Below are 22,345 nucleotides of genomic sequence, written 5' to 3' on the forward strand. Positions count from 1 at the left end.
GCTACATGACAGGGGGGGGGGGGGGCAGGACTGTCACCTCGGTTGCTATAGTAGCCAGAAGGAGAGGGCAGAGAGCGGCGCGCTCGCACCCCAAGTTCCCCCCCGCCTGGCGCTGCCTGTCATTGGAGCATTGAGGCAAAGAAAGGCGCCCCGCCGAGCGAATGCAAATACCAGAGTAAGAGGAGGAGGAGGAGGAGGGCCGCGCAGCCCTGTACAACCACAATGTGCGCCCATCACCATGGGTTCAAAGGGGCAAAGGCTGAATTGGGCAGACATTGTGTTCCTAAAGCTGAAGGTTTTTCTGTCAGGAAATGAGAAGACGGAGCAGTATAGGAAGTAATAAGGTGTATAGTATAATGGCGGCCGAAGGATGTCTAGCAACAGCTGGAGGCACCATGACTGGGAAACACTGCCTTATGTAGCACCCATTATTCAAGCCCTCCTTGTTATGGCGGAACGGCCATATGGTGCCAAATAACACTGCCCTATTCAAATATTAAGGAATGTGTGTAAAGGTGGCAGGCCGGAGCCATCGGGTGCCACCTCCAATAGGGACAGTAATGCCCGCTGCTCATCTCTAAGGATGGCATTTGGGCTCTTCCTAGTTTAGCTAAGAATGGGTGTGAATGCTCTATGAACACTGACTGTACACTAATACACATGCATGCTCGGCTCGGCTGAGCATGTGTTATGACTAGGGTAAAGCATTTGAGATATATATGTGTGTGATATATATTTGTGTGTGATTGAGATTATATATGGAAAACACAGAGTTTTCCATATAGTTGGCCTCCAGCTGTTGTAAAACTACAACTGCCATATAGTTGGCCTCCAGCTGTTACATAGTTGGCCTCCAGCTGTTGTAAAACTACAACTGCCAGCATGCCTGGACAGCCAAAGGCTGTCCGGGCATGCTGGTAGTTGCAGTTTTGCAACAGCTGGAGGCACACAAGTTGGGAAACACTATATTAGACGATTGTCGGTGCTACAAGCAACCAATAATGTGTATGGGGGGGCCTCTCAATTCCACCAGGAGTATGGCAAGGGCTTGTTCCTCTTTCTACTTTATGAACACTTGGCATGCATGTGTATGACATGGACTGGGAGAGATAGCCGTCAGGCAAATAAGTGCCACCTTGAGCCAGTGCCCGACACCTCCAACAGCAGCTTATCTGAGCTCTAATCTAAGAACAAAAGCTCCATTAAAGGGGTACTCCACTGGAAAACATTTTATTTTAAATCAACTGGTGCCAGAAAGTAAGGCTGGGTTCACACCACGTTTTGCACTTACTGTTCCGTATATGGCTGGGGGGAGAGGGGGCAGGGGGGAATCACGGCGCCCGCACTCAGACGTATAGGGGAACCGTATTTAAGGCATGTCTATGAGCCGACCGGAGTGAACTGCAGCCTCCGGTCGGCTGCGTTTTCGGCCGTATGCGGTTTCCCGACCGCAGGCAAAAACGTGGTCTACTGCGTTTTTGCCTACGGTCGGGAAACCGCATATGGCCGAAAATGCAGCCGACCGGAGGCTGCAGTTCACTCCGGTCGGCTCATAGACATACATTAAATACGGTTCCCCTATACGTCTGAGTGCGGGCGCCGCAATTAAGCCCCGCCCCCTCCTCCCAGCCGTATACGGGAACCGTAAGTACAAAACGTGGTGTGAACCCAGCCTTAAACAGATTTGTAAATTACTTAAAATCTTAATCCTTCCAGTAAAAAATCTTAATCCTTCCAGTACTTATTAGCTGCTGCTATGATCCACAGGAAGTTCTTTTCTTTTTGAATTTCCTTTCTGCCTGACCACAGTGCTCTCTGCTGACACCTCTGTCCATGTCAAGAACTGTCCAGAGCAGGATCAAATCCCCATAGAAAACATATCCTGCTCTGGACAGTTCTTGACATGAACAGAGGTGTCAGCAGAGAGCACTGTGGTCAGGCAGAAAGGAAATTCAAAAAGAAAAGAACTTCCAATGGATTATAACAGCATCTGATAAGTACTGGAAGGATTAAGATTTTTTAATAGAAGTCATTTACAAATCTGTTTAACTTTCTGGCACCAGTTGATGACATTTTTTTTTTCCAGTGGAGTTCCCCTTTAAAGTGAAAAGAACCAAGTTGTAATACCACACACAACCTGAGGACAAGGGTGGCACTGTTTTTTTTGGAAGAATGCAATATTTTAAAGTCACGGTGGTTGAGGAGGAGTGTGGGGCGTCTCACCTGTTTTCTCCTTGATCTCACACAGGACACTGAACAGGGCCGGCTTCATCCGGTGGCAGTTTAAGGCGTGTTTTCTGTACGGGAGAAAAAGATTGGGGGAAAAAAAAACGTTATTGCGGTAAAAGCCAAATTCACAGATTAAAACGCAGAAGCTTCAGTGTATTTCCCATAATCACCACCTCCCGCTGAGGTGTGTATTATAATATTCTGCAGCAGCTTAGGTGTGGATTGTAAAATTCAGCAGCAGATGAGTTATGGATTATAATAATCTGCAGCAACTAAGGTATGTATTATAATATTCTGTGGCAGCTGAGGTATGTATTTGTATTATAATGTTCTGCAGCAGCTGAGGTGTGTATTATAAAATTCTGCAGCAGCTGAGGTATGGATTATAATAATCTGCAGCAGCTAAGGTATGTATTATAATATCCTACAGCCGCTGAGGTGTGTATTATAATATTCTGTGGCAGCTGAGGTATGTATTTGTATTATAATAATCTGCAGCAGCTGAGGTGTGCATCATAATGTTCTGCGGCAGCTGAGGTGTGTATTATAATATTCTGCAGCAGTTTAGGTGTGGATTATAAAATTCTGCAGCAGATGAGTTATGGATTATAATAATCTGCAGCAACTAAGGTATGTATTATAATATTCTGTGGCAGCTGAGGTATGTATTTGTATTATAATGTTCTGCGGCAGCTGAGGTGTGTATTATAAAATTCTGCAGCAGCTGAGGTATGGATTATAATAATCTGCAGCAGCTAAGGTATGTATTATCATATCCTACAGCCGCTGAGGTGTGTATTATAATATTCTGTGGCAACTGAGGTATGTATTTGTATTATAACAATCTGCAGCAGCTGAGGTGTGTATCATAATGTTCTGCGGCAGCTAAGGTAAGTATTGTACTATTCTGCAGCAGCTGAGGTGAACATTATAATGTTCTGCAGCATCTGAGGTACGGATTTGTATTATAATATTCTGCAGCAGCTGAGGTGTGTATTTGTATTATAATATTCTGTGGCAGCTGAGTTGCGTACTACGATGTTCTGCAGCAGCTGGGATGCGAACTATAATTTTCAGCCGTTGAGGCGTGTACTTTTATGTTCTTTAGCAGTTGTGCTGCGCATTATGATGTTCTTGAGCAGCGGAGATGCGTACTATGCTCTGCCGCAGCAGAGCTGTGCATTATGGTGTTCTGCAGCAGCTGAGGTGTATATTGTGATTTCTTCAGCAGCTGAGGCGCGTATTATGAGGTTTGGCAACAGTTGAGCTGTATATTATCATGTTTTGCAGTAGCTGAGGTAAAGCTGGGACATGAACTATGTAATACACACTGCAGCTGCTGAAGAACCTCTTAGGCAGGAAACACTACATGTCAATCAGTGTTTGGCACAGGAAAATAAATGTGTTTTTTTTTAACCAGGGTGCCTCCAGCTGTTGCAAAACTACAACTCCCAGCATGCCCGGACAGCCTTCGGCTGTCCAGGCATGCTGGGAGTTGTAGTTTTGCAACAGCTGGAGGCACTCTGGTTGGGAAACACTGGTCTATACAGTGCACCAGACCCCTATACTATAGATATAACACAATACTGCGCTTAATACTCCTCATCCCTCAATGACTAATAAAACCATCCCGGCACCTGCACAGATAATTATTTCCCCCCCCCCCATAACGATGATTCTCCGGGTGGTCAGGACTACATCGAGGACTGAAAACCGCTGCCGTAAGCAAGATGGTGAAACAAGGTTTAGTCAGGACAACGTATAATTAGGTCAATGTCCTTGGAAGGAGCCTTGGGATTGGGCAGGTTCTATTTGGAATATAGGCTGAGATGAAGTGTTATAAGAACATGCTTAGTGCAGGGCCGAAGGGGGCGGAGCATGACAAGAATTCAGGATAATAACCAAAGGGACCCCCACAGGGCCCTGCGCTAGGTATGCTTCCTTCAATATGTACAGAAGAAGCCATCCCTATGGCATGTAAGGTGTTAAAATCCTCATCCAATGCAACCTTACAAGACTGTGTATATAAATGCGATGGCTTCTGCATAGTGCCGCCATAGCCTGTGGCTAGTCATTTATTTTAATGGCTTCTAAATGGCCATAGACATTAGATGTGCCCTGACATCCCCTCCTCCATTCATATGCACATTTGGCCTAAATATCACTTCCAAGATGCGGATTGTCTCCCCCCCCCCCAATCTCTAGGGGATCGGAATGGTAAAATGTGACGTTGTGCCAATTGCTGGTACTGTTTGGCGGCACCTTAGGCTACGGTTTTGGTGGATTGTCCATAATGGTTTTAAAGGAACAGTATAAGTCAGCAGCGTTATGAGACGGGTTGTCAGTGGCACGTATAGATGTCACGTATAGATATGGCTGTGATCATGGTGGTGGGTGGGCTGGATGTCTAGTCAGTGGTGTACATAGAAGAAAAGGGGCCACATAGCAAATATCGAGCAGCAATGCATACAGCCAATAGAGTAGCTTATTAAAGAATGTATTACAGGAGCGGGGACGCCTGTCTGTCTCGGGACTCCCTGCTCCTGTACATTCCCTGCTGCACAGTGGTGTACATAGAAGAAAAGGGGCCACAGAGCAGATATCGAGCAGCAATGCATACAGCCAATAGAGTAGCTTACTAAAGAATGTATTACAGGAGCGGGGACGCCTGTCTGTCTCGGGACTCCCTGCTCCTGTACATTCCCTGCTGCACAGTGGTGTACATAGAAGAAAAGGGGCCACATAGCAGATATCGATCAGCAATGCTTACAGCCAATAGAGTAGCTTACTAAAGAATGTATTACAGGAGCGGGGACGCCTGTCTGTCTCGGGACTCCTTGCTCCTGTACATTCCCTGCTGCACAGTGGTGTACATAGAAGAAAGGGGGCCCCATAGCAGATATCGATCAGCAATGTTTACAGCCAATAGAGTAGCTTACTAAAGAATGTATTACAGGAGCGGGGACGCCTGTCTGTCTCGGGACTCCCTGCTCCTGTACATACATTCCCAGCTGCACAGTGGTGTACATAGAAGAAAGGGGGCCACATAGCTGATATCGAGCAGAAATGCATAAAACTAATAGAGTAGCTTACTAAAGAATGTATTACAGGAGCGGGGACACCTGTCTGTCTCGGGCACCCCTGCTCCTGTACATACATTCCCTGCTGCACAGTGGTGTACATAGAAGAAAGGGGGGCCCATAGCAGATATCAAGCAGCAATGCATACAGCCAATAGAATAGCTTACTAAAGAATGTATTACAGGAGCGGGGACAACTTTCTGTCTCAGGACTCCCTGCTCCTGTACATACATTCCTTAGCGAAAATTTAAAATGGGCCTATTATGGCATCTGATTTTGACCCCCCCCCCCCCCCCCCCCCATTAATTTTCCGACAACACAGATCCTTGGACAGGAGATCTGCACAGGATCTTACCAATAGAAAAATAAGCAGGACCATCCAGGAAAGTATTATACCCCTTGACTTGGCCCGGAAAATTTAATGTATGTTGTGATGCATAGAGTATATACATCACTGCTCAGTATTGTACAGGAGCAGGGAGTCTACTGATAGACAGGTGTCCATGCTTCTGTATGGAAAAAATAGGGAAAAGAGCAGCACATCAAAAGAAAACTGGGTTGGTGCAAGCGGCCTGTTGGCCCTTGTCCAGGGCCCAAAATGCTCCTGTATATACATTCCATGGTGACAACCATTGCATCCCCCCCCAACCAGGCCTGACAAATGTAAAGCAAGCAGCAATGCATACAGCCGATAGAGAAAGCTACTACAGAATGGATGTACAGGAGCAGGGACACTTGTCTATCTCCAGACTCCCTGCTCTAGTACTTCCATTCTATGGTGACAAGTATAACACCCACCTAACCTGTCCTGGCAAATGTAAAGCAAGCAGCAATGCATACAGCCAATAAAGTAGCATACCACAATATATGTGTACAGGAGCGGGGACACCTATCTCCTGACTCCCTGCTCCTATACATACATTCTGTGCTGCTCAGTGGCATACATAGAACAAAGGGGGCAGAGAGCAAATATTGAAAATTGATTTTGCCCCCAGAAAGTTCTGGTTTATATTTCTGGTTGCTTTGCATTACCCATTTGCCAATACCCATCCTCCAATAATTTGCTGGCGATTCTTTTAGAGAAGTTCTGCACAGTTTATTAAAGGGGCACTCTGCCGGAGTATCGTGACATCACGGCCCTAATCCCCCCCCCCCCGTGACGTCATGGCCTGCCCCCTCAATGCAAGTCTATGGGAGGGGGTGTAGCCGCCATCACGCCCACTCCCATAGACTTTTATTGAGGGTGCGGGCCGTAACGTCATGAGGGGGTGGAGCCGTGACGTCAGAAAAAGTAATGGGGGAGCAACCAGTACAAGGGCCCTATAGCAACCACATGGTCTTCCTCTACGGTACATACATTCTTGCATCCTGTCTAGAATACTATTGAATGCCCCTTCTCTGTGGTAGGTAGCACCATGCACACTGAAGAGCTAACTTAAATAAGCAGATTTGACTACCTTTAAAGGGGTATTCCACAAAAAAAAAAAAAAAAATCTTTCATATCAACTGGCTTCAGAAAGTTGAAAAGATTTGCAAATTACTTATATTAAAAAAATCTTAATCCTTCCAGTCCTTATCAGCTGCTGAAGTTGAGTTGTTCTTTTCTGTCTGACCACAGTGCTCTCTGCTGACACCTCTGTCTCTGTCTCAGGAACTGTCCAGAGCAGGAGAGGTTTGCTATGGGGATTTGCTACTACCCTGGACAGTTCCTGAGAAAGACAGAGGTGTCAGCATCGAGCACTGTTGTCAGACAGAAAAAAAAAACATTCAACTTTAGCAGCTGATAAGTACTGGAAGGATTAAGATTTTTTAATAGAAGTAATAGTCTGTTTAACTTTCTGGAGCCAGTTGATATGGAAAAAAAATACGTTTTTTTTTACTGGAATACCCTTTAAATGTTTACGGCCAGCTCCTGCCTCTTTCTCTAGATATTAGCGTCTCTAACTACCCATAAAATAACGCGTTCCTTATTGGGTTCTTCACCCCATGAACCCGTCGGCCCCGTGGTACATGCACTAGCTTGGTGCAGTGTCCCATCTGTATAATAAGCTCGTTCTAGCCGGAGCCACAGTCTTCACCCCCCCCCCCCCTCCCCACATGAGATTTTTACATTGAGTGAATTGGTGCCGGCTTCGCCATCCCGCCGTGTCATCAGTTTTCTCCACATAGAGAGCTCATCCCATTTCGTACTGATCAATAATCCCCATTTTCATTCTACTCTTGATCTATTACATCAATCCTGTATGGACCGGCGAAGGATAACAAAAAAAAAGCGCTAATTAAAGTAAAGTAAATCCATCTCCTGCTCACAGCGAACATCTTCTGCGCAAGAGATGTCCGACCTGTAGGTGGCCATTGGCATCACATACTTTATAGTGGTCAAGGGCAACAATATCAAGTATATGGGGATTGTCTTGCACAGTCTGGGAGCAGTGTTTCCGAACCAGGGTGCCTCCTGCTGTTGCAAAACTACAACTCCCAGCATGCCCGGACAGCCAAAGGCACGCCCATGAGAGTGTACGTTTTGGCCCAAAACAAAACCTTGTATGCATTAAAAGTGTAATCCGGTGAAAAACTATTTCTTTTAAATGAACTGGTGCCAGAAAGTTAAACAGATTTGTAAATGACTTCTATAAAAAAAATCTTAATCCTTCCAGTACTTATCAGCTGCACAGGAAGTTGTGTAGTTCTTTTCTGTCTTACCACAGTGCTCTCTGCTGACACCTCGGTCCATGTCAGGAACTGTCCAGAGCAGGAGAAAAATCCCCACAGCAAACCTATCCTGCTCTACATAATTCATGACACGGACAGAGATGTCAGCAGAGAGCACTGTGGTCAGACAGAAAAGAACTACACAACTTCCTGTGGAACATACAGCAGCTGATAAGTACTGAAAGCATTAAGATTTTTAAAAAGAAGTCATTTACAAATCTTTAACTTTCTGGCACCAGTTTATTAAAAATAAAATAAAAGTTTTTCACTGAGTACCCCTTTAAGGCCAAGGCCCATGAGCATGTACATTTTGGCCCAAAACAAAACCTCCTAAGAATTAAATATAAGTCCAGCAAGCCAGTAGAACTGTCTCAATGGGGGCCTCCCAACTATCCTGCAACAGATCCAGTTAGAGGAATGAAGGTTTGGCCATGTTTCATTTCCATTTTCCCACCACCAATTCTTTGGTTCTCCCACCTCCTGATGTGTCTGGTAGAAGCTTTTACACTGCAGAATTTCTGCCGGAGTTTGAGTCGGCGACGCTATGACCGCGCAGACTAAATTTCTGCCCCCATAGACTGCAAATGCATTTCTGGGTGGATCTTTTGGGAGATCTGCTCCGAAATGCATTGCCATCTATGGGGACGGCAATGTAGTCTGCGCGGTCCTAGTGCCGCCGGCTTGATCTCCGGCAGAAATTCTGCCCAGAAATTGCACGGTGTGAACCCAGCCTTCCTCTTCCAGTGGAAAAGCCAAGCATGTTGAAGCCAAGCCATGCACGCATGTGTATTGGTAAGTCAGAAGGAATAGGTACCAGCTGAGTGTTTGGCCAACAGCCAATGAAGGTGTACGGCAGTGGTCTCCAAGCCGTGGTGTTGGCTGTCGGGAGTTGTGGCTTTGCACCAGCTGGAGAGCTGCAGCTTGGAGATCACCCATGGTGGACATTATATGGATGGATACTTGAACTCCAGTACTGGACATGGCCTGTGGACCAAGGTGGCTCTTAGTTTTTAGACTTTTATTTATTTATAATCTCATACAACCCCTTTTGGCCCAACCTTTACGACCAGGTCAAGTACCTGCAACAGGAGCAAGAAGTCCTAAGGTTCTTACCGATAGTAAAATGAATGGGACTAAACAGGACGGGGCCCCCTTTCTCCAAGGGCCTCAGAGCAGCTATATGGCATGCATGCTTTAGGAGCCACGCTATATTTCCGCTGTATCCACTGCCACTCACTTTAAATTTGCCAGGCCAGATTTAGCACCCCTCAGAATTCTGCGGCTAGGGCAACCACCCCCTGCCCTCCCCCCTACTACTCCACTGATCTAATATATCAATATATACCCAAAATATGAAGGACTTCTGTCTTGGCAATATCGTAGGCGCTTGGGCCCTAGGATGGCAACTAGGGCATTAATGGTATGTACGAGCTTAAGATGGTAACAAGGGCATCTATAGTATGTACGCGCTTGTGCCCCAGGATGGTAACAAGGGCATCTATAGTATGTACATGCTTGTGCCCTAGGATGGTAACAAGGGCATCTATAGTATATACGTGCTTGTGCCCCAGGATGGTAACAAGGGCATCTATGGTAGGTACGTGCTTGTGCCCTAGGATGGTAATAAGGGCATCTATAGTATGTACGTGCTTGTGCCCTAGGATGGTAATAAGGGCATCTATAGTATATACGTGCTTGTGCCCCAGGATAGTAATAAGGGCATCTATAGTATGTACGTGCTTGTGCCCCAGGATAGTAATAAGGGCATCTATAGTATGTATGTGCTTGTGCCCCAGGATAGTAACAAGGGCATCTATAGTATGTACGTTCTTGTGCCCTAGGATGGTAACAAGGGCATCTATAGTATGTACGTGCTTGTGCCCCAGGATAGTAATAAGGGCATCTATAGTATGTATGTGCTTGTGCCCCAGGATAGTAACAAGGGCATCTATAGTATGTACGTTCTTGTGCCCTAGGATGGTAACAAGGGCATCTATAGTATGTACGTGCTTGTGCCCTAGGATAGTAACAAGGGCATCTATAGTATGTATGTGCTTGTGCCCTAGGATAGTAACAAGGGCATCTATAGTATGTACGTTCTTTTGCCCCAGGATGATAACAAGGGCATCTATGGTAGGTATGCGCTTGTGCTCTAGGACGGGAACTAGGGCATCTATATTACATGCACACTTGTGCCCTAGGATGGTAACTAGGGCATCTATAGTATGTATGTACGTATAGTATGTACGTGCTTTTTCCCCCCTAGGATGGTAACTAGACCATCCATGGTACATCCATGGTACAAGCTTGTGCCCTAGGATGGTAACTAGCATATTTATAGTACATACGCGCTTGTACCCTAGGATGGTAATTAGCACATCTATAGTACATACGCGCTTGTACCCTAGGATGGTAACTAGCACATCTATAGTACATACGCGCTTGTACCCTAGGATGGTAACTAGCACATCTATAGTACATACGCGCTTGTACCCTAGGATGGTAACTAGGGCATCTATAGTATGTACGTGCTTGTACCCTAGGATGGTAACTAGGGCATCTATAGTATGTACGTGCTTGCACCCTAGGATGGTAACTAGGGCATCTATAGTATGTACGTGCTTTTGCCCTAGGATGGTAACTAGCACATCTATAGTATGTACGTGCTTGTGCCCTAGGATGGTAACTAGGGCATCTATAGTATGTACGTGCTTATGCCCTAGGATGGTAACTAGGGCATCTATAGTATGTATGTGCTTGTGCCCTAGGATGGTACAATCGAACCTGATGGACACGTGAACTTGTATCCACCCTACGTTTCATGTTCCAGTATAGCTTCCCTGTGGCTAGATACCCATAGGATCCCAAGAAGAATACACAACTTCCCTGCAGATGGTGTTAAACCCTCGACTTGCAAGCCGCGGTGCCAACTACCATGCTAACCCCTCGTACAGAAACTTTCTATTAATGACGCTGAAGAATTATACATAGTCATATTATATTGCTGGGATTTCTCACCCCGGCCTGTTATAAATAGACCTTTAATGAGCGTCGCACTATACTTATAAAGATGGTTTTATGGAGTCAATAAATTCGGTGCGATTACTCTTATCACAATAGATACTGGAATTGTTCCCGGGGCATTTAAAGGAGAATCCGTCTTATTTGACGTTTTCCCTTCTCCTGTTAACACCTAAAAACCTCTACCATATTGGTGCATGTTATTCTAGGCAGAGAATTGCATTTCGGTATAATTTGCATGCATTAGCATAAGATAACATGGGCCAGAGAGCTTCCGGATAGACGCTAATGAAACGGTGCCCCTAGTGGCCGAATAGTGAACGATACCAGAAACATAAATGCAAATAATTGATATTTCGGGGCCTTATATAACAAGAGGTGATCTAAACAACACTGATCTATGTTCGGGTTATTAGTCTGGCTTGGTGTCCTCTATTAGGTAACTTTCTCATGGCGTCTATCTTTGATAAATGTCACAACAGCTCGGACTATTCATAGGTGTTCAGATATGTTTGCTTAAGACCGTCACACATTCCAAGTCACTGACTTGGATCAATAAAGGAAAAGTCTACTTATTAGCAGCAAAGTACAACAAAGTGACCTTTTTATTCCCTTTTTTATCACTGGACCTGCCCCTTCCGAGCTCCATAGGGCCGCAGGAGCTACTTCTATAGTCTATGAACCCCCCTCATGATGACTTATAGTGGTACTTCCCAACCAGTTTCCTTCCTACTGTTGCAAAACTACAACTCACAGCATTCCCAGACAGCCAAAGGCTGTCTGGGAATGCTGGGAGTTGTAGTTTTGCAACAGCTGGGGGGGGGGGGGGGGATACTGGTTGGGAATAACTGTTTAATAGCAACATTTTCCTGTGTGCCAGGTTGCATATATGTCCTTTAATGGGTCAGGGTCTTGAACTATTGATGTTGTGGCAGCCGGCAACTCGTGTCAACCCCGTAGCCCGCAAACTGCCCCACGCTATAGCAAGTGCTCTATGGTCTGTCATGCTTTCCATCTGTTGATGCAAACTGTAGCCCAATGTTCTGTTTGGTGTAGATCCTGTAACAGACTTTCTGTTCCTGTGTACAGGACACTCTAGCTGGGAATTCAGCCACCTTTATCTGGCTGAATTCCCAGCTAGAGTGTCCTGTACACAGAAACAGGAAGTCTGTCACAGGATGTACACCAGACAAGATGTTAAGTTAAAGAAAACAAAGCAGAAGACCAATAAATGTTAAATTATTTTACTAACGTTTTGTGGTCTTTTATGCTTTCCATCTGCTTTTGAGGCAAACTGTCTTCTGCTCTGTTGTTTTCAGCCCAACATTCTGTCTGGTGTACATCCTGTAATCGGCTTCCTCTTGTACAGGACCCTCTAGCCAGGAATTCTGCTAACTTTATCTACCTCCCACTATATGGGAGGGGTTATAGGCAAGAAAGTACATAGAGTGGACTGAATTCCCAGCTAGAGTGTTCTGTACACAGGAACAGTCTGCAAGAGAATGTACACTAGAGAGAATGCATCAGAAGCAGATGGAAAGCAAAAAGGCCATAGAAACATAGTAAAATAACTTTACCAATATATTCTAATTTATTTTACTACCGATCTGTGGCCTATTATGCTTCCCATCTGCTTTTAATGCAAACTGGCTTCTGCTCTGTCTTCAGCCCAATATCCTGTCTGGTGTACATCCCGTAATAGACTTTATATTCCTGCGTGCAGGACACTCTAGCTTGGAATTCAGCCACCTTTATCTGGCAGGATTCCCGGCTAGAGTGTCTTGTACACAGGAACAGGAAGTCTGTCACAGGATGTAAACCAGACAGGATGTTGGGCTGAAGACAACAGAGCAGAAGCCAGTTTGCATTAAAAGCAGATGGAAAGCATAAAGGCCACAGAAACCTAGTAAACTAACTTAATTTACCAATATATTTTACTTTACTTTACTACTGTTCTGTGGCCTTTTATGCTTTCCATCTGCTTTTGATACAATGTCCTGTCTAGTGTACATCCTCTTCCTGTGTACAGGACACTCTAGCTAGAAATTCAGCCAAGTCTATATCCCTCCCTCTATGTGGGAAGAGTTACAGGCATAGTGTATTGGGAGGAAGATACAGTTGGCTGAATTCCTAGAGTGTACACACAGGAACAAGAAGTCTAGGGGAAGACGTATAGCCCGATAACACGTTGGTCTGAGGACAACGTAGCAGACATTTTGCATCAAAAACAGAAAAGGCACGAAAGACAACAAAAGGGTTGTAAAATAAAAGGGTGGTAAAATAACTTAACCAATATAGGTTATGTATTAGTGCTAAAAATAGGTTTCATTGTTGGACACCCAATTTAAATATTTTTTATTTATATTATATGTATTTGTAGTGCAGGACAGGGCAGGTCCTGAGCGGGAGACAATCTTTGTAATCACTCTAGTTTGGCTCTCCACCACCCAAAAACAAAAAAACAAAAACAAACAAACCCAAAACACTCCATATGCCCCACAGCGCTACCCATAGACACAGGAGAGTGCATTATGTCCCCTGTTTTCCACCCGACTACAGTACACCTAGCAGACTCTTCCTGAACATTACACAGGCATGATAAAATCCCCGCATCCCAGTAGATCCCATAAAATTCTTAGCACTCAACGTGCTCACTAAGAGATCACTATAAATGATATTAAAGTATATGACATACATTACCGCTATAAATAGCAAAAAAACAAAAAAAAAATAAAAAAAACGCGATTCCACAGACGTGTTAGGAGGATCAACGCAAAAAAAAAATTATAAAAATTCTGAGGTTTATAGGAGGTAAATGAATCTCCCTCACTCCACCAGGAATGGAAACCTGAGGTCTGCCTGGGCTCTTAGAACAACATGGTTTTATGGGATTAGCAGAGATGTCATCGAGAGGCCTTTTATAGGGTGAATTAAATGTCAATTATTATGCAACCAAATACCTGGAGCATCACTGGGCCCAGACCCAGCGCTATATAAAGGTTATGGGTTACGTCCCAACCAGGGTGTCTCCAGCTGTTGCAAAACTACAACTCCTAGCATGCCCGGACAGCCGAAGGCTGTCCGGGCATGCTGGGAGTTGTAGTTTGGCAACAGCAGGAGGCGCCTGGTTGGGAAACACTGGTCTTAGGTCTTACTATCACAGCCTTTGGTTGTCCGGGCATGCCGGGGGTTGTAGTTGTGCAACAGCTGGAGGCACCCTGGTTGGGAAACCCTTTACTATGACAGCCTTTGGCTGTCCAGGCATGCTGGGAGTTTTAGTTTTGCAACAGCAGGAGGCACCTGGTTGGGAAACACTGGTCTTAGGTCTTACTATCACAGCCTTTGGTTGTCCAGGCATGCTGGGGGTTGTAGTTGTGCAACAGCTGGAGGCACCATGGTTGGGAAACACTGGTCTAAGGTTTTACTATTACAGCCTTTGGCTATCTGCTTATGCTTGGAGTTGTAGTTTTACAACAGCTGGAGGCACCCTGGATGGGAAACCCTTTACTATGACAGCCTTTGGCTGTCCAGGCATGCTGGGAGTTGTAGTTTTGCAACAGCAGGAGGCACCTGGTTGGGAAACACTGGTCTTAGGTCTTACTATCACAGCCTTTGGTTGTCCGGGCATGCTGGGGGTTGTAGTTGTGCAACAGCTGGAGGCACCCTGGTTGGGAAACACTGGTCTAAGGTTTTACTAATACAGCCTTTGGCTATCTGCGCATGCTGAGAGTTGTTGTTTTGTAACAGCAGGAGGCACCTGGTTGGGAAACACTGGTCTTAGGTCTTACTATCCCAGCCTTTGGTTGTCCGGGCATGCTGGGAGTTGTAGTTGTGCAACAGCTGGAGGCACTTTGGTTGGGTAACACTGGTCTAAGGTTTTACTATGACAGCTAAAGGCTGTCCAGGCATGCTGGGAGTTGTAGTTTGGAAACGGCTGGAGGCACCCTGGTTGGGAAACACTGGTCTAAGGTTTTACCATTACAGCCTTTGGCTATCTGCTAATGCTGGGAGTTGTAGTTTTGCAACAGCTGGAAGCATCCTGGATGGGAAACCCTTTACTATGACAGCCTTTGGCTGTCCAGGCATGCTGGGAGTTGTAGTTTGACAACAGCTGAAGGTACCCTGGTTGGGAAACACTGGTTTTAGGTCTTACTATGACAGCCTTTGATTGTTCAGGCATGCTGGAAGTTGTAGTTGTGCAACAGCTGGAGACACACCGGTTGGGAAACACTGGTCTTAGGTTTTACTATTACAGCCTTTGGCTATCTGCACATGCTGGGAGTTGTAGTTTTGCAACAGCTGGAGGCACCCTGTTCTAAAGTTATACTATGACAGTGATTTAAAGGTATACACAAAAAACTAATGTCCTGGGGATCTGGGCACAGCACTATTTTACACCAGAGACTCATCTTTATTTTATTCAGTGGTTGTAATAGTGATGGAAAGTCACTTAATCTTTTATACTAACTTACGCTGAGTGAATTTACAGTCGTTCAGACTGAATTGGATTGAATGGGTCTGTTCTGAAAAATTCAACCTGATTTCAAAGTGCTGCGATGACCCATATTATCCATGTTTAATAAAAAAAAACATAGTTGCTTTCTTCCTGAACCAGCGCCACTCTTATCCTCCTTGGTTGTGTCTGGCATTGCAGCTCACTTCCACTGAAATAAATGGAGCCAAGTTGTAATACCACATGCAACCATGAGAACAAGGGTGGCACTGTTATTGTGAAAAAAAAACCAAAAACAAAAAAACCTGGATAACCCTTTATTTTGAGTAGTGATGAAGATAGTGTCAAACACTACTTTTGTGGTACAACCGGGGCCACTTTAAAATCGGACCAAATTTTTCTAGACTGGAAGATGGCCGTTTGGTTAGATTTGGACTGAATTACTGCAAATTTGCTCACGTCTACTGACAATTTAGGTGTTTCAGGCATCAAAGTACAGGTAAAATAAACTTTGAGTAAAAATAAATAAATAAGAAAATAAAAATGACATAATAGCTAAAAACACATAAGGTAGTAGAAATAATAATAATCATAAAACAACGATACTAAAAAGTGACCCAATGGAACAATTTTTTATCCATTATAAACAAAAAAGTACACTTAATTTATACTATAATACTACTGATTAATAATAATAATAATAATAATAATAATAATAAATAATAATAAAATAAAAAATAACCTGGAACTATTTTTTATGTATTATAAATAAATAAAAATTTGGGCTGTAAGTACACCCAATCTATACTATAATAATACTGATTATTATTATAAATAATAAAGAATATAATTTTAGTATAAATATATGGTTCAAACAACCTAGAAGAGTAATAAAAACAACCTGAACAACACCGGCCACGTGCGTTGTAGTCACATATAATAGATTCAGGGATGTGGGATTTATAAGGAAACCTTCTCTCATTTTTAATATTTTATGGTTTATAGCTCTATGGAAACAATGCAGTCATTTTGTGTAATTAAAACCTATGCATCTTTCCCCCAGTGTATAACCCACAGACTAAACACCAGTGAACAAATAATAATACCTAAATAAATAAAAATCTAAAAATGTGTAAACACACAAGATAAATAAAAAGATTAAAAGAATAAATAAGATACAAAACTGTGGAAGTGGACACAATGATTTCCCTCGGTTTTCGGGAGCAGAATGTGAACTCTAGCAAGAAAGATAAAGAACCTGCACATTGTTCCACTTTGATACATTAATAAACAAATGTGGTTTCCCATGGGAGTGGGACGGATTAATTTACAATGATAATTGATAGAATTATATGGAGGCGATGTGACTGTGTGGCCCTGATGGGACTGTGTGGCCCTGATGGGACTGTGTAACCCCTGATGGGACAGTGTTCTCCATGATGGGACTGTGTGCCCCTTGATGGGACTGTGTGCCCCTTGATGGGACTGTGTGCCCCTTGATGGGACCGTGTGCCCCTTGATGGGAACCTGTGCCCCTTGATAAGACTGTGTGCCCCTTGATAAGACTGTGTGCCCCTTGATAAGACTGTGTGCCCCTTGATAAGACTGTGTGCCCCTTGATAAGACTGTGTGCCCCTTGATAAGACTGTGTGCCCCTTGATGGGACCGTGTGCCCCTTGATGGGACCGTGTGCCCCTTGATAAGACTGTGTGCCCCTTGATGGGACTGTGTGCCCCTTGATAAGACTGTGTGCCCCTTGATGGGACCGTGTGCCCCTTGATGGGACCATGTGCCCCTTGATGGGACCATGTGCCCCTTGAAGGGAACCTGTGCCGCTTGATGGGACCCTGTGCCCCTGATGGGACTGTGTGCCTTTTCTTCTTGGCTGGGCTTTTCCAAACTTTTAACACTTTCATAGTAAACCGAGGCCTTTAGCAAGTTTAGAGGGCTAATAAGCATGATAAAAGGCCAGTAATGCCGGGGCCATTGACAATACAATTGGAGTAAATTCTGTCTAAATGCAATTAGGGCTTTACAAGGCAATAAGTCTCCTTTGTGTTGTGTGATAAATAGGGAATTGACTTGTGCATGGGATTATGGAATGGGTGATGTGTGAGGTTCATAGGGTTAATAGCACATTGTATAGGTGAGCACACAATCCTATGTACACACAGACCCCCCCTTCCCCCCCCTTGCACTCACTTTGCTTGGGCCTCATCCAGGCTCTGGTCAGTGATTGTCATGATCTGTTGCAATATATCGCCAATGTCCTGCTTCCTGGGCTCCCCATTGTCTGCTGGGGGGTCATGCATGGGGTGGGGGGTCAGGGTTTGGGGTCCCCCATGGAGAGGGTGCCCTGGAATGCCCACCCCCCTGGTCTGGAGAAGTCTTCCTTGTTCATCCATCTCCCTGTCTTGAGATGTTAGTAGATGGAAATGGTTCTTCTAGGTATCGATCTGTTTTCTTCTCCCTTCCAGTTTCTCTTGTAGAAGTCTCTCCTGTCCTTCACCCAACTCCTTCTCCTCCTCCTTCTCCTTGTTTTCCAAGTGTCTCCCTCCTCCTGGAACTCACAGTATGGAGAGTGGATCCTGGGAGGGTTCTGTGGCCCTGGGCTTCTATTTATAACCGGTTGTGTGTCCTCTGCTCCGATCTTCTCTGCTCCTTGCACAGATCTAGATCGCCCAGTCTTCAGTCGCGCCCAGATCTTGGTCGCTCCTGCTCCGAACACCCTGCGACTTTTTGCAGGAGAGGGATGGTCGCCCCTCTCCCTCCCTCCCTCTCTCTTTCTTTCTCTCTCTCTTTCTTTCTTTCTTTCTTCTTTATTAATGGGTCACCCAGGATCCAGCAGCGATGTTCCAGGCTGGGAAGAGAGGAGTGTAAAATGGTGAATAGCTGGGGAGAAGGGGGGAGGAGAGAGGAGGAGGAGGAGGAGGGAGGAATGGGGCCCTGGTGCCTCTCCCCTCATGGAGGATTCACAGCTCTCTGCTGCCTCCTGACTGTCACATTCCTTCCTCTCCAGGAGGCGCCTCCATTCACTCACAGCCCTGCTGGCTACAATCTTCCCTCCTGCCATACTGCCACTGCCTGCCATTCATGCTGCTGCTGCCAGACACCTACATTGTATCCAGATATCCCCTTCTACAGCTCTACTGCTACATTGTATCCAGATATATCCCCTTCTACAGCTCTACTGCTACATTGTATCCAGATATATCCCCTTCTACAGCTCTACTGCTACATTGTATCCAGATATATCCCCTTCTACAGCTCTACTGCTACATTGTATCCAGATATATCTCCTACAGCTCTACAGCTACATTGTATCCAGATATATCCCCTTCTACAGCTCTACTGCTACATTGTATCCAGATATATCCCCTTCTACAGCTCTACTGCTACATTGTATCCAGATATATCTCCTACAGCTCTACTGCTACATTGTATCCAGATATATCCCCTTCTACAGCTCTACTGCTACATTGTATCCAGATATATCCCCTTCTACAGCTCTACTGCTACATTGTATCCAGATATATCCCCTTCTACAGCTCTACTGCTACATTGTATCCAGATATATCCCCTTCTACAGCTCTACTGCTACATTGTATCCAGATATATCTCCTTCTACTGCTACATTGTATCCAGATATCCCCTTCTACAGCTCTACTGCCACATTGTATCCAGATATATCCCCTTCTACAGCTCTACTGCTACATTGTATCCAGATATAAACCCCTTCTACAGCTCTACTGCTACATTGTATCCAGATATATCCCCTTCTACAGCTCTACTGCTACATTGTATCCAGATATATCCCCTTCTACTGCTACATTGTATACAGATATATCCCCTTCTACAGCTCTACTGCTACATTGTATCCAGATATAAACCCCTTCTACAGCTCTACTGCTACATTGTATCCAGATATATCTCCTTCTACTGCTACATTGTATCCAGATATATCTCCTTCTACAGCTCTACTGCTACATTGTATCCAGATATATCCCCTTCTACAGCTCTACTGCTACATTGTATCCAGATATATCCCCTTCTACTGCTACATTGTATACAGATATATCCCCTTCTACAGCTCTACTGCTACATTGTATCCAGATATAAACCCCTTCTACAGCTCTACTGCTACATTGTATCCAGATATATCTCCTTCTACTGCTACATTGTATCCAGATATATCTCCTTCTACAGCTCTACTGCTACATTGTATCGAGATATATTTCCTTCTACTGCTACATTGTATCAATCCAGAACTTGTAAAATTTCTCCAGCTATATTATATAAAGCAGTGTTTCCCAACCAATGTGCATACAGCTGTTGCAAACCTTCAACTTGTTACAAATGAAAGAAGCCAGAGTGGGTGTAGGCAGCAGAGTTCCCCCACAGTGGGTGTAGGCAGCAGAGTTCCCCCACTGTGGGTGTAGGCAGCAGAGTTCCCCCACAGTGGGTGTAGGCAACAGACTTTCCTCAGAGTAGGTGTAGGCAGCGGGGTCTCCCCCACAATAGGTGTAGGCAGCGGGGTCTCCCCCACAGTAGGTGTAGGCAGTGGGGGTCCCCCCACAGTAGGTCTAAGCAGTGGGGTCCCCCCACAGTGGGTGTAGGTAGCCGGGTTCCCCCACAGTATGTGTAGGCAGCGAGGTCCCCCCACAGTAGGTGTAGGCGGCTGGGTCCCCCCACAATAGGTGTAAGCAGGGGGGTCCCCCCACAGTAGGTGTAAGCAGGGGAGTCCCCCCACAGTAGGTGTAAGCAGCAGGGTCCCCCCACAGTAGGTGTAGGAAGCAGGGTCCCCTCACAGTAGGTGTCGGCAGCGGGTTCCCCCCACAGTAGGTGTCAGCAGAGTTTTTCCCCCCTCCCCCCCCCCCCAATCCCAGGTAAAAAAAAAAAAGAAATGATGCTCACCTGATGTCACGCAGCGATCTCCTCAGCAGCAGGGCCTACGTCTTCCTCCCTCCACAGTACAGGCGCTGATGAGTGATGTCATCGGCGCCTGCACTGCACAGCGGGGGCGGAGGTCACGTCTCCTCTGTGTAGGCACAGACGCAGCTCACACGGAGGGGACGCCTTCTCCTGTATGTGCATGTACCGGAATTTCAATCAAACATGTGAAACTTTATTCATAATGGAGTGAAAGGTTAAAAAACGGATGCAACGGACATTATTTTTCAAATTTGAACACATGTTTTGATGCAGCTTAGTCCAGTTTTGAGGAATCTGTTTTTCATCAAAAACCTGATGCGGAAACTGTATTGCAAAAACTTGGTGTGAATGCCGCCTAAGGCTCTCTTTTTTTTCCTGCCTTTAACGGCCGTTAGTTTGATGGAGCCCAACGGGAGGCATAACGGCACTTGGATGGGATTCTCTGATGTCCGTTATTGCAGCCATTAATCCGCTGGAAGATAGCGGGAGCAAAAGACGGCGCAAGCACAAATTTCCCCCCCACTATCTTCTAACGGCCATAACACTGTTGGGCACTAATGGCAGTATGAAAGGAGCCTTAGCCAGTGTTTCACAAGCAGTGTGCCTCCAGCTATTGCAAAACTACAACTCCCAGCATGCCTGGACAGCCTTTTTTGCTGGCTCCTGGATTCAAAGCAAATTTCTTATCATGCCCTGCTGTTAGCTGTGGACCGAACCAATGGTCAGTCATTACCTATAATATTGGATTGATCCATTGAACTGTCCCAGCTATCTGTCAGCTAACTGTGGACCGAACCAATGCACAGTCAGTACCTACAATAGTGGATCGATCTGGCACAGCAGCACATAAGGTTTTATCTAGAACACATGAAATCATCCTCTTCTGCTTGATTAATGTCAGCCACTTGTGCATCTCTCCTAAAATGTTATGTTAAAGTGGACCTGTCGTCAACAAAAACTTTTTATATAATGTAGATAATATCATTATATGAATCTTTGTAATATACATTCAGTAACAATATGTGCATATCTTAGGGTGAAAAATTGCTGTCCCTGTAGCTTTGTCTGTGTCTCTATGAGGAGACCAAATACAGGAAGTGAGGGCGGGACAATCAGGGATCTGTGCAGACTTCTGGCTTGTCAATCATCCTGCCTTGTGAGCTGGGAGCCTGTCATAGAGCCTCAGTGTACAGAGCCCCGCTTGTCTTCGGTGTACAGAGCCCCGCTTGTCCTCGGTGTACAGAGCCCCGCTTGTCCTCGGTGTACAGAGCCCCGCTTGTCCTCGGTGTACAGAGCCCCGCTTGTCCTCGGTGTACAGAGCCCCGCTTGTCCTCGGTGTACAGAGCCCCGCTTGTCCTCGGTGTACTGAGCCCCTGCTTGTCCTCAGTGTACAGAGCCCCGCTTGTCCTCAGTTTACAGAGCCCCGCTTGTCCTCAGTGTACAGATCCCCGCTTGTCCTCATTGTACAGAGCCCCGCTTGTCCTCAGTGTACAGAGCCCCTGCTTGTCCTCAGTGTACAGAGCCCCGCTTGTCCTCAGTGTACAGAGCCCCGCTTATCCTCAGTGTACAGAGCCCCGCTTGTCCTCAGTGTACAGAGCCCCGCTTGTCCTCAGTGTACAGAGCCCCGCTTGTCCTCGGTGTACAGAGCCCCGCTTGTCCTCGGTGTACAGAGCCCCGCTTGTCCTCGGTGTACAGAGCCCCTGCTTGTCCTCGGTGTACAGAGCCCCTGCTTGTCCTCGGTGTACAGAGCCCCTGCTTGTCCTCGGTGTACAGAGCCCCGCTTGTCCTCATTGTACAGAGCCCCGCTTGTCCTCAGTGTACAGAGCCCCTGCTTGTCCTCAGTGTACAGAGCCCCTGCTTGTCCTCAGTGTACAGAGCCCCGCTTGTCCTCAGTGTACAGAGCCCCGCTTGTCCTCAG

The 22,345-nt window shown here is 45.6% G+C and overlaps 2 protein-coding genes across 4 annotated transcripts in view; one reads left to right on the forward strand and one right to left on the reverse strand.

The window, feature by feature from the left end:
• Window positions 1-18,473, reverse strand: part of PBX2 (PBX homeobox 2) — a 38,986-nt gene extending 20,513 nt beyond the window's left edge. The window contains exons 1-2 of one of the 2 annotated variants that reach the window (XM_056538153.1): window positions 17,698-18,473; window positions 2,224-2,297 (exon numbers count right to left, since the gene is read on the reverse strand). In XM_056538153.1, coding sequence (XP_056394128.1) covers window positions 2,224-2,297; window positions 17,698-17,900 — 277 coding nt within the window. In that variant the 5' untranslated portion in view covers window positions 17,901-18,473. The remainder of the gene's footprint in view (window positions 1-2,223; window positions 2,298-17,697) is intronic. The other variant, XM_056538151.1, reaches the window with a different exon arrangement.
• Window positions 1-22,345, forward strand: part of GPSM3 (G protein signaling modulator 3) — a 109,945-nt gene that overhangs the window by 10,463 nt on the left and 77,137 nt on the right. The window lies entirely within an intron of this gene.

Source organism: Hyla sarda, chromosome 9 (assembly GCF_029499605.1).
Source record: "Hyla sarda isolate aHylSar1 chromosome 9, aHylSar1.hap1, whole genome shotgun sequence".
NCBI lineage: Eukaryota > Metazoa > Chordata > Amphibia > Anura > Hylidae > Hyla > Hyla sarda.